We start from the raw sequence: 13637 nt of genomic DNA on the forward strand, positions 1-13637 counted from the left end.
ACCATGTCATAAAAACAGATAAGAGTATTACTTGGTAGGATTCTGAGCACCAAGATCCAGGACCAAATTAGCAGATGAGGCTGAGGATTCAGACTGCTGGTCAGCAATTGATGTGTTCAACTCTTCAATATCATCAGAAGGCCAGTAGACATTGGAACCATTTGAACACTTGAAGAGCCTCATCACAGGTCGGTATATTAAAAAGGCAACCTGGAGCAGTAAAATAACGTTAATAATGTTTATGGGTACTATTCAGAATTCCATGGCAAATATATGGAAGTATTAGGCCAGTAAATATGGATGCAACTCAGGGCCAGCCCATGAGAAATATGGGCTCAAATAATACATGCACAAGGCATCTGGACCCAAAGCCTGGCCTGATTACATTCATGAATTGTTTAACCCAGCATGGCCCGAGTTGCAGCCCTAACTATGAAGACCATGCATGAAAGAACAAACTCACTGCAAATCTCCAATCATATCTGAGTGAAACTTGACTAGATGTGCTACATTGGAGTTAAAATTAGAAAACTTTAGTAAAATCACCCATTTTTTCTTTTCTTTTTTTTCCAATGGTCAAAATGACCCATGTATTTTGATTTCAATGAGGACCAAAACAGAAACATTTAGTTACTCGAGGTGGAAATGATTCATATAAAAATAAATATTTTAAAACCAAACTGCCAAAATTCAAAGTGAAATCACTGAAATATTCCAGTTCTAAGTTCTAACCATAAGAAAATCCAGCCCAAATTAAAATGAAATTTCATGATATGTCAATAAGTCAAAGCACAGAAACCGGAAAAAAAAGGGGGAGGGGAGAAAATATTTCAACCAACATAGCAGACTCTGACTAAACAGAACAAAACCAAAGGCAAACACCATACCTCTGGTTCAAGGTGGTATTTGTGGACAATGTCATCAAGAGAGGGGACCAGCTGACCATAGTTTATAGCTGGTGTTATTGCACTATAAAGGAATTCCACATATTGAAGAAGGGTCCCATGGCATCTATCAAACTGTTCACTGACCATCTTAATGTATGGTGCATCTGCATTTATGACAACCCTGAAGTGCATTAAATCATTCTCACCAATTAGCTACATAAATATACCAGTGATACAGAAAGCAACCAAGACACACAGAGAGAGGAATGTCTAACTCACACAGAGCGATGTTGGGCTATAAGCAACAGCAAAGGAATGGCCAACTTAGGTTCCTCCTTTGGAAGCAATGCGTCCCTCAGCCTATTAGTCGATTTGATCAGAGCCTGCAAAGATCTCTTCAAATTAAATTTTAAAGCCTTCCCAGTTCCCACTTGGCAGCCAGATAGTATGCAGACAGTATGCTCAGAAATCCTTGAGTGATAAATCTCTCAGGTCTACACATTGAGGGAGGCAACTCTATAGAGGCTCAGAGATCAATATGTTGTTGGCAAAAATGGTATTCTATTGAATACAGAACAGTTACTGTCCTCTACGCAACATATGTCCGGACTATCCTCATATTTAGATAGCTTTTCCGATTGTGCCATTTTACATATGAAATAGAGGGCTACACTGTTAATGTGGTATCCTTATTGGACTAACAGATAAGCCCCCAACTGTACAGAGACTAAGAACCTATATCATCAATGTGGGTCCTGCATTGCTAACTAAGAAGAATTGAAAAACTATATCACAAATGTGTGTCCTATATCAACTAAGCACTCTCCTTTGAATGAAAATGGAGGCCAAGCAATGTTAATTGGGTTCTCAATTGTATAGCATGTAAGCTACATTATATTAAACAGAGGGTGCACAATGGCATAGCAGGGTCCTCTTGCCTAATTTGGTAATTACACGTGCATATGTTCTGCAAGTACTTAAATGGCTGCTTATGTCAGTAATTCCAGGAGCAATCTTTCTTTAAGCATGTAGGTGTCGCCAAAAAAAAATCCAAGCATCTTGCTTCGTTTTCAAAATTGGCAAACTCATGCAGAAGCATGAAAGAAACTGCAGAAAGATAAAAACTTAAATTGAATAAAATATTTGAAAAGTTGACAGTTGCCTTCCACAGATTTATCACATTAAGTCCATTAAAGCATTAAATCATTGAATAGAAGTGATAATTTAGATGCTTAAATGGAATTAGACGGGCCCCTTCCCCCTTTTTTCAACAAAATAACAATTGAGCAAGCAGCTCAAAAAACTGTATATAGTGTACAACAACACAACTCAGCCTTATCCCAACCGAATGGGGGGTCGGCTACATGGATCCAAGTGCCAGAAAAAAAAAAACTGTATATGTATGCAAATATCAACAAATAATTGCGTAACCCTGCAACAGAAAACCCTTATCACAATACATCATCCTCATGCCAGCCAAATTATTACATAACAAATTGTAAGTTAATTTTTTTTTTTTTTTTTTTTTTTTTGCAGTTTCAACTATATTATCAGGTATCAATCAATTAAAGTTGCAAAGTTTTCCATAAGAATAATTAAAATTTCCTAAAGAACATAGGTACACTGGCCACCATCATGCTCTTTTAATGAAGCATTGCCAAAGAGAAGAGAAAATATCTACAGAATCCAAGCAATTAAATGTTCTGGCTAGCACAGCCAGGTCGATCAAATCCCACATTCACCAGGGGCGGTTTAGGGGTTAGGTAAGCTTAAAAAATATATATATAATTTTTTTTCTTTTCCAGTCAGGAATGTTTCTGTGCATATATACAAGTGAAAGAATGGTTAACAGCATTCCAAGCATATCACAGGCATCTCATCCCAAAAGAATGCTGACAACAAGATCAGGTTGACAGTTTTCATTGCAGTTGTTTGTGGTAAATGAACATGAACCTCCGTCACAGATATTAATAACGCTTAAATGCATTTTTTTTACATTCTCACTCCCAAAAGAATTGATTTCTGCTTGCTTCTTCTGTGCAGTGTAGGAACTAGAACATGTTCTTGGGTTTATGATGAGAATCAACCTGAGTCAAAAGCCCAAGACCATTAAATAAAAATTCAGAAATAGAAAAGAATTCTAGAGGGGAAAATGACTCTTCTAGATGAAAAGATTTCTGTCTCTTAAAGGCCCATTCTGTATGTAGTTTGACTAGGAATAATCTAGCGCAAGAAAATTTGCAATGGGCTTCCCAGTATCCATTTAGTAGGCATATTAAAGTTATAAATAAATTAGAGTTCAACTCCAGCATTTGAAGAAGAGTCCTTCCAGAATACAAGACTAGAAATTGGTTAAACTGTAAAAGGCAGTAAACTCCATCCATACTAACACCTTTCATATCCATCTAATCATATCTCCTTAACATGTCTATCCTACAACCTAACCCTGACTAGCCATTGCACACCTCCACTGATTTAGCCCATACTAAGCTATAGGCTATAGCTAGTCTTGGCTTAAAGTAAACGGAGATGGATCTGGTAATTAGGCTATTGGAGCTTGATAAATAAACCAATAAGGATATATTTTCCTAACCCTCGTTTCAACAATGAAGCTTCTAAGTGCAACTACGCCTAGCTATATTTGGAAGTGACCTTGCACAACCTGCCACATGGCAGTACACAGGTGGGTCCAAGTGATAGAATAATAAGGGAAGAGAATGATGGAATCTACAGAATCCTAATCTTTCCATATCACAAAGCACCTTGCACACATCTGATTGGTCAAGTTCTGGCCCGAAGCAGGTAGGTAAATCCCTTAAAGTGCATTGAAATTTTCATATAATTATAACAAAACCGATATTATTGAATCAATTGCATAAATCCTAGATTAGCAATAGTTGCATCTTATAAAGCTCCCTGACTTCCTGTTTTCTCCTCAATCACCACCAACACAAGTCACACCAGAAATCACTTTTCTCCTCACCTCGCCAATTAGATATCCCTTCCCCATTAATCCTTTCAAGTTTCATCATATTCCGCCAACCATAAATACTCTTTTTCTTCCCCTGACAAACTATTCAAGAAACCATAGTTTTGATCCAAGGTCCAATCTTTAACCAGAATGGCCAAGCCCTGGGATAATTACAGGCATTGAGGTTAGGATACCTTTTCTGTGGTTTCATAATCCTAGCAAAATAGTAAGGTGACAAATCTACATGTGAATGGAAGTTAAAGAGCGACATCTTCATTTACAAATCCGTCCAAGGACTATTCTGAAACTCTCCAAAATGATCAAAGTATTAGAAGTCATCAGCAAGCACCTTGTTATTTCTTGTCATCCCAAAAGATGTAGCTTGACATCGTAGGGTCTCGCTCCCCGCCAATGCATCCAGCTGCTCCTCTGTCATGTTTTCGGTGTACTGGACATTTGCCATTTGTTGGATAAGCTCCTGTATCACTCATGCAAATTAGAATGCATTAAATCTCTAACATTGATAATGGCACACCAAAATGGAAGAACCATTTTAAACACCTGCAAAAGAACAAGCTCAATTCCCTGCCCCTTCTTCAATTGATTCACGAGATACTGGAACAGACCCCTCAGTTCCATCGAGGGATACTTCTTACACCTGCAACGTTCAGTAGTTGATTTAAGATGCAAACGCAGCAAGGTCAAAAGAACAATCCTGATCCATATATCTTAATTGACCAGATGGATGACAAATCCATCGAAAAAATAGAATTAGAGAATGTCTATAAACTTTCCCCCAAATATCAGAATGCCACCACCACACCCCGCCCCCAAAGCAAGTAATCAACCTATAATGGTATGAATCGTGATAAAATAAGCTCCACAAAACCAAGTTAAAGAATCAGGAAGCCATACACATAGTTACCATCGTACAAAGTGAGCCAACAACCAAGGAAATGACCAGCCACTATGTGACTAGGCCAAGGGACCAAGGTAGGGGCCAAGGTGAGTGACATACTTTCCAAGTAATTCTCTTCTTATTGTTCATATGCCAAAATACAAAGCATAAGGGGGGTAAAAGTGATATTAAAGAAACTTACAAGAGTAGGAAGTAAGAAATGCTTAAGATGATAAAATTAGGGCCCAAGACTGGGTTTTCAGTTTGGCCTCCATCACAAATATGGCGGGTTAAAAAGATACACAACCAGCCATCTTCTAATGCACTGCACTTCACCAAGAGACATGGAAGAAGTAGATAGCTCTAGTTGGGATTCAACAGGTAATTGTGTATTCCCATAGAGACACATTTAACTTATAAATAAATTATAGGTGGCTTAGCAAGCCAGCGAATAGGAGCCAAACTTTGTAAAGGAAGAAATCCAAGAATTTTCCAAGATGAATTGGCTTTAGCTTCTAGGGAATCCTACGGGTAAAGGGTTAGTCATTTCCGTGGTCCCGGCTCCTGAAGAATTTTTAGGAGTTTGTTTCATAACCATGGTTGGATTGGGAAAACGAAAGTAGAGTTCCACAAACAACCCTTAGCATTTCTCACCCCTTTTATTTGAAGAGAAGGTAAGGATCTCTCACCCCTTTTTTCTTCTCATATAAAAAATGACTTCTTATTGCATTTAAAAATATGTGTTCTTGCACAAAATTGAGTGATGAGACCATGCTCTTTGCCACACAGAATATTGTATAATGTACTCATTACGACAATACATTCACACTATAAAATGTTACTCCTAACAGAATAGTATACACCAAATCATTAAGAAGAAAATTCTTGGGTGATTCCCTTTGCCAGTCCCATATGACAACTAATTATGTTAAACATGCATGAGTGCACACAACCACACCCACACACACACATAAGTCAAAGTTTTTGAACAAGTACAAAGCATTTGTAGAAAAGAAAATTAAGAATGGACCCTTATCACAGACCAGATTGAAATTAACAGTTAATTATCAAAGCATTCTGACTGACGCAAAATTAAGTACATTCTGAGAAACTGATAATGGGAACAATTAAACAGAAATAATTCAGATAAATTACTCAACATTCATATGATTTAGTACAATATGATAAAATATTGCAAGATAATGAAACGTACAAGTGGCCCCAAAAGGAAGCCAAAGATTGAAGCCAATCCGATGGATTAAGTCCATCATCTTTTAGTTTCTCACGCCCCCCTTGCACCAAACGCTCGATCACTATGTATTCCAAAACATCGTACTCAAGCTGCAGAAACATATTTCTATGCGTCAGAACAATAAGAATGATAATAATGATGTTAACAAAAATAATTTTCCTACTCTTTACCTAATTACAGGCAATCATAGTTAGTAAATTTGGGGACAAGAAAACTACAGTGCTGGATATATTCAGGCATTATTTGTTTTAACAAGAGAAGTAACGAACCCGGAGAACCCGCACAAATGCACACACATACATTAATAATTTTTAGACATGAAGATAAATAAATAAAACATGTAAAAATTTGAAGTTCTAAAATTTCTCCAGAACAGCAGAAATTTTGTTTTTTATGGTAATTCTTAAGCATAAAAGTTGCGGTCATTAGGCATGAACTACCTAACCATACATCCGACTAAGAATTTTCCAGTTATACCATTTGTGCTTACTAAACTAGGCTGACAACTGGTATTGAAGGCTTATTCAGGGTCCAAGGCCAGCCAACCCAGACCCTTGGCCCCATGCTTTGATTCAAGCCTCAGCACAAACATTAGTATTATAAACTATAAGCCCCATACACTGTCCAACAGGCCTTTTCACTGTCCCTTTTTGCTTCAGCTTTAATCAAGCCTAAACATAGTCAAGCTTTTGAATAACAAAATACATTTCATTACTTCAGTTATAAAGCTGTCCCATCATCTCTTCATGTATTTCCGGATCACCCAAGATGTAGTGTATTTCTTCCTTGGTACTTTTAGATGTCTAGCATGCTTTCGTAGTTGAAGGATGCAACATGCTCATGGCTTTGTTCCTTCTGGGGCTGAAGGCAACAATGTGCAGAAGGCCATGGCTGCCATCATGAAGGGAGGAATAAAAAAGAGGTTGGATAAGCAGAAGGCAAGGGAACACTTAGACGAGGTAGTATTAGAGAGACAGCCAGTAGCATCGGACGACTCTGATTCTAATAGTGATGACTCATAACGCCATCAAACCTCTGTGCAAAGGAGTGCTACAGTGAGATAAAAGATGTGCAGAAAAAAGTAAATTACCCAGCCAAACAAAACATAGAGACCTAGGAGTTGAATACTTCCTAAGTTTAGACAACAGCTCTTGGTAGACGGTATGAATGATAACTAACTCTCCATTCTTGAAGTCTTAGCAGACAAATAAAAAAATCCAATCAAATATTCTGGCAGCCTCTTTGTTCTTTTTCCCATAATAGATTTTCTAATTATCAAACAAAAAACATAGAAATTATGACGAAAGTTCAAAAAAGTAATCCATGGAACACAGATACTACACTAGTGGCTCATCTCTATGCTCTACATCCTACAGTAACCATCAGTTGCAGACAAAGAGGTTATGGCTACTAATCCCAAAGGCTATTAATTGGTGCCGTTGGAAGGCCAGAAATGACAGGATCTTCAATAGCAATGTTGTCCGAGTACAAGCATGGTTTTAAGCATCCTTCTGTATCCACTATCCACCGATACATCTCGTATCTTTAAGATGCCAATACGATACCTAAAAAAATTGATGGTAATAAATGTAAGAAACCTCATCCTTCATATATAATCAATCAATGCCCTTGTCTCGTCATACTTTGTTCTCCTTTTTATACACGACATATATGACATATACTTATTAATAGTGTTTTGTGCTTCAAAATTGTATTTTGCATATATCCTATGTATTTCCATATGTTTCTTAACCATTTCCATGCATATGTATTGTATCTTCTGTCTCTCCGACACGATACGATACATCTCTTAAAATCACCCCTCCGATAAGATACCCAATACGGATACTTTAAACCATGGGTACAACAGTACAAGTGACTATTAATATATTAAAAATAACTTGTATGATGAGCTTCTCAGACCTCTGGATTTCATTTTGTGATTCATCTGAATTTAGGTCATAGTGGATTACCTCTTTGATATGGTGCTATGGTACTCTACTGTATTGTCTTTTGGCCAGAAGGGGTGTTCTACCATGCATTGTTTGGATCCTGACCCCCTTGTAATGTAAGACTAGAATCACAAGTAATCCTAATCCCAGGCAGGATCTATAATTTTGGCCGAATAGAGAAGATGTCCTCCAATAGGCTTGGTTCTAGCTCTCAAACACTCTCTAACAGCAAAGAAATAAAAGGAAAATAAGAAAAGAAAGAGAATTCGATGGAGGGGTTGAGAGGGGTGGAAGAAGAATTAGTGAATGGGCATCTCACCCTTCAGGTTTTGGGTATCTCACCCCTCAAAGTAATAGCGATCTCAGCCATGTGTAAACACTCAATTTTCATAAACTTCAATCTTTTCTTTTTTCATTGTGATCAATGGCTTCAAATAGCCTTACATAACTTGGACATAAAGAAATAACAAATAAGGAAACTAATAGACTGAATCTAATCTGTGTCTAACTTGCTAACCAAGTAAGAATAAATTAGAAACTAACAATTAAACACAAAAAGGAAACTAACCTAAGTTATAAACAGAAACTTCTTTGACTAACAAAATAGGAAACTAACTAGAGTAACTTGCTCAATAAGAAAATAGAAACTAACTAAAAAAGGAAACAGATCTTCCTAAGTTACAAAGCTTGCTTGCCAGGATAAAAACAAAGAAATAAAAATAGAAACTAATATCTAATATCCTAACAAGTGCTGGCAGCATCTTTTCCAAGCCAGCTGTCAATATTGGACCCCAAGGAACAGTACCTGCGTGAACAATAACAGCAGGTTGGCTGATCCAATTGGAGAAAAATAAGGCTGGTTCGATGTATGAAACTGAACCATACCTGAATCAGAATTGGGCCAGCATTGAACTCTCGTTTTGACAGCTCAATCTACATCACCTTGTCTCTATTACATTTCACTATTAATAGAACTGTTCTCCTCACTTACACACAAGGCAAACTTCCCTTTGGATTCTATGATCAAAATGTTAAGACAAAGAAATAAAAGGATAAATTCTGATACAAACTCCACAGGTAAAACCACACCTCATAGTTCCAAACCACAATTATATAAGACATATCTTTTATGTTAGAAAAATTAAAATGCTGTAGCAACCATCAATGGTAATAGAAAAAAGAAGCAAAGAGAAAAAAAATTCAGTAACATAAAATAAGCTTCTACTAGGCAGATTTCTTTTTTTTTTTTTTTTTTTTTCGGTTGAATAACTATTAGGCAGACATTAATTCAATTCCAAATAACAATCACAGGGAAAACAAAGGAATGACGAAACCTATGTATTATACTAAAATTCATATAGGTATGGTGTTATCTACCCTAACAATGGTGGATAGATCTAAAGTGTTAACCTTCTTTTGCACCAGCTTTGGTGAGGAGTTTGAGATGTGTAACAGTGACAAGTTTTCTAATTGTGATCAGTTATGTTGATAATCGACTAGCTCTAGTTCATGTCCTTGAGAAGGAACATGAAGCATGTGAAGATGGAGAGATTTCTGCAGGTGTCATTGTGATGCCTTGCCCTTTTTTGCTCCTGCAATCAAACTAAAGTATTGTCAAGGCAACACCTAGACATCTAGGCGCCTTGGTCACCTTGTTGGTGTCACCTTTTTTTTTTTTTTAACCCCCTCCAACGTGTTGGTTCTCCTAGATACCGTGACAACCATAACGAGCAATCAAACAAAGGAAAGTCTTTATTGATTTGATATAAAATCGCTTACCGAGTGATGGTAGACCATCCTGGCTCCAGTCAATCTTTCGCCTTTATTGATATAAAATAAAACAAACAAGCTTCCTGACCGTGCAACAGATTTCTTGCTGGGCATAAGTCAAATTTCAAAAGATTTCTTGTTTGACTTTGATAAATAAGCGCCAATCTTTTATATTAGTAAAAGCACGTTAGTTATATCATCAGATCCCAAAATTTCTTACGTAGCCTAAAATGCAATTAATCAACCATGTACACCAGGGCTGCCCATAAAAAAAGTCATGAAATCACACACCTGAGTCAAATATTTGAATGCATCCACAACTGGAGTGATCATATCCCTGTAAGCCTCTATCTGTACAAAGTCCCAAACCACAAAGTCATTTTGACTTTAGTAGACTTTGCCAAGAGTTCAGCCACAGCATCTCCAAGACAAAGTATGTACCTGGTGAACAATTGTTCTAAGTACGATCATTGGATTTGCATGTGCTAGTTTCGCCATCATTCGACCCAGCTGTTTCAAGTTTTCCTTTGCAAGCCGTTTTAAGATTCTTCTTGTATCCAACTGTAGGATCATAAAGTACAGATAAGGTACACATAAACCATAAAGTGCGAACAGCCAAGAGAAAGACCAAGTTTCAAATGAGATTAAAGCACCTTCGCTGTCTGCTTTGCAGCTAAAACCATAGGAATTCGCTCATCATCTTTTTCCCATTCACCATACAGACGATAACGCACCTAAGCACCAAATTCATCAAGCAAATTGCCAGCAATGTATATAAATATCAAATGGAAGAAGCAAACAGCAGTAGTGTAATCCAGACCTCGTAAGGGATGAGACACAGTACTTCCCATATCTCTTGTCCAACGGCAGGATTTGCAGGTATCAACTGCAACGAAGGAAGTAAACATGTACCTAGGGCTTCCTCAACCCTCATCCGAGCTTCCTTTAAGCGCAAGCGAGGATCTCGACTCCCCCCATCACCACATTGAGTAGCTCCTCCATCAGCAACAAGCTCCAATGCTGACAGGTAATATCTTTTTAATACTCTGCAGACCTTCCATTAAGAATAAAGAAAACCCACGCAATATAAGTACATACCATAACATGATTCAAAGAGAAACAATAGCCCAGAAAAATTGAAGAAGCTCGAAGGATAATTCGGTATACCTTCTGTAGCAGTACAGCATCACGGTGGAGATAAGGACCAGCAGAAGCAAGCATTTGGAAGAGTTCAGCAGGAAGATCAATAAAATATTTCTGAATTGAGGGTGCACTCGTTTCCATGTTATCAGAAGCAGATCTGGATGGCAACCCAATACTCTGAAAGTGTGCCTGACAAGTGACTTTGTATGCTGAAGAGATCGATTTCTCAATCATCCTAGACATATTTAATAAAAAACTATCTCAAAATTTTTTTTCACAAAAGAAATAATTGGATTAATGATATTGTACGAAAGGATATCAAAAGTTGTTCAGAACCCAGAAAAGAATGTAGGTTTCTAGGAATTTTACACTATTTTTTATGGGTGCCTTGCCCAACCCTTTAATAGAATTTTTCTTTGATCACTACTCAATGAATTGATGGCATATCCTTCATTTATAGCTCAAAACAGGAAAAGAGAAAAGGGGGGGGGGGGGGGGGGAGGGAGAAAGAGAGAACAAAGAAGGCATCATTTCTTAAAACCATAATAGTACATATAAACAACAATTACCCCAATCTGTCACAGCTGAAAATGAAGAACCAATTATTTGAAGATTACCTAAATAAGCCCTCACAAATCTGTACATGAGCCACAGGATTTAGTGGAGAGAGACGATCAAACAGCATCTGAGCATGATACCTGAAATCAAGTAAAAAGGTATAATATGCAAATTTGAGACAATGCAACTTTAAGTGGATCAACTCTTACCTAGACAAAACAGAAACATAAATATATATATAATTTGAATGGGACATCAGAAAGTGACATCCTCCAGTTGGGTTTGAATGTGAAGAGGCACATAAAGGTGGCAAGAGCAGTCTGTCTCCAGACCTACTATTGAAAAGTTACTCCACAATTATTCATTGCATTAGAAAAAAAAAAAGGAATGGGGGCAAAAACTTGAAGAATGCCCACCTAGAAGAGAATCCATAGCTTCAAGGTAGCTTTAGATCAGGTCTTAGCAGTACATAACTTGAAGCCATGACTTTCAAACGACTAATGGATAAGTAAAGCTATATGTCATATAGAAAGGGAATCAGGCACTTATTTGTACACCATATGACCGTTTCAAAGCTATCACTCCAAAACTACATACCTCTTTCTACATCTAATATATGATTTAAGAGAAAGGTGGATCCTACAGAGAAGCTCCAATTAATCAAACTATAATATTAGACAATATACTTATGAACAAAGAAAAATCAAGTGAACCTGCTACATAAATCGTTATCAATCAATTTAGGAAAAATCTACATAATGATTCAAATCAATGAAAACAACTACAGCCGTGGTTGTTTGCAGAAAATGCAAAAGAACTACTTACCAGTCATCCACTGAAAGGAATCCACTAAGCAAACCCAAACTTTGGTTATTTTCCATCTCAGGGGAGCATTCTTTAACAGCTTCACTTTCCATGTCCAAGGCAGCAAAAAGGTCAATTGTCACATCCCCTTGTTTTTCATCATCCATCAGATCCTTCCCAGTAGCGGCAAGATTTATTTTTCCAATTTTGTTAGCCTGCATAACAATCGAAATCATACAATTCCAAAAGTTGTATAAGCACCAATCAAATTTGCAGAGCACATTCTGAGAATTTTCTTGTATGGAACCATGTCCTGGCTAAACCAAAGACGACAGAAAACACATCTGCAATTTCATTTGGTTGATATATTCATATACCTCATCAAAACGCTTTGCTGAAAATGCATCATAATTCTCAAATGCCTCGTCATCCATCGGAAGCAGATGTGCATATCTGAAATGAATAAGCAAGTTATTACAGAATGAAAACATTACCTTGTTCATTTAAAGAAGAAATACTTAGAAGATCATGAATCAATTATTAACAACTTGGCATTAGAGAACATCAACAAATAACCAATTACAAATTCAAAGGAAACATATGGAATAGGACGCTAACAGAATCATGCAGAGGAACAGAATCATGCAGAGGAACAGAATTATGGGAGGAAAAGAAATCTCTATTACAAGAATTCTGATGACCCAAAAACAATACCCTGAATCTTACATATGGACTGACAGAACCCATCAAATAGTAACCATTAGAGAAACTTGCCCGAATCTCTCATGCTACAAGACCAATGCTTCCAAATTTGGGTAATTCAACAAACAGCCAGCATAAACATACCGAAAGAATAACTGTTGAATGCACAAAAAACCCAGGCCCATCCTTACTAAAAGAGCATCAATGGTATTGTATATACACATGCACACAGGCAGATAGACAGACAAATATAGATCTACATGGAGGGATGAGAAATCCACATACGAAATACACTGAATAATTACATTATATGCTCCTCATAAGATGGAATATTTTTGCTCCCAGAAGCTGGGATTGATGTGTCTTTAAACTCAACAAAAGGCCAATCCAAGAGACGAGCAACTTCAAGCAAACAAGTCTCTGAAAGAAAGAAAGCAAGCCATTGTAAACCATTGGATTCCTTGGGAGCGTCTTCCACAAGATGATACATCGACAGCTAGGAGGACGGTGCAAGCCCAGGTGTAGAGTTTTTCCTAAATATCTCCATCAGAACCCTGGCTACTTCGAACACACCAATTAGCATCATCAAACACCTCCGGAGCATGTATCAAAAGACTCTTGTTTGCTTATTTGAAGCTTTTATTGATAAAAGACTTACTATACTTATCCTATATGCCACCTGCGCCAAATAAGAAGATAC

The 13637-nt window shown here is 37.2% G+C and overlaps 1 protein-coding gene across 3 annotated transcripts in view; it reads right to left on the bottom strand.

Annotated features, from left to right (window-relative positions):
- LOC122079964 (THO complex subunit 2-like) overlaps positions 1-13637 on the bottom strand; it is a 55407-nt gene that overhangs the window by 14456 nt on the left and 27314 nt on the right. For 2 of the 3 annotated variants that reach the window (XM_042646786.1, XM_042646780.1), the window contains exons 11-24: positions 12613-12688; positions 12257-12450; positions 11491-11571; positions 10898-11108; positions 10551-10784; positions 10384-10464; positions 10172-10291; positions 10022-10081; positions 5970-6097; positions 4420-4516; positions 4208-4336; positions 1167-1270; positions 888-1068; positions 32-210 (exon numbers count right to left, since the gene is read on the bottom strand). In XM_042646786.1, coding sequence (XP_042502720.1) covers positions 32-210; positions 888-1068; positions 1167-1270; positions 4208-4336; positions 4420-4516; positions 5970-6097; positions 10022-10081; positions 10172-10291; positions 10384-10464; positions 10551-10784; positions 10898-11108; positions 11491-11571; positions 12257-12450; positions 12613-12688 — 1875 coding nt within the window. The remainder of the gene's footprint in view (positions 1-31; positions 211-887; positions 1069-1166; positions 1271-4207; positions 4337-4419; positions 4517-5969; positions 6098-10021; positions 10082-10171; positions 10292-10383; positions 10465-10550; positions 10785-10897; positions 11109-11490; positions 11572-12256; positions 12451-12612; positions 12689-13637) is intronic. The other variant, XM_042646795.1, reaches the window with a different exon arrangement.

This window comes from Macadamia integrifolia, chromosome 1, assembly GCF_013358625.1.
Source record: "Macadamia integrifolia cultivar HAES 741 chromosome 1, SCU_Mint_v3, whole genome shotgun sequence".
NCBI classification, from domain to species: Eukaryota; Viridiplantae; Streptophyta; class Magnoliopsida; order Proteales; family Proteaceae; genus Macadamia; species Macadamia integrifolia.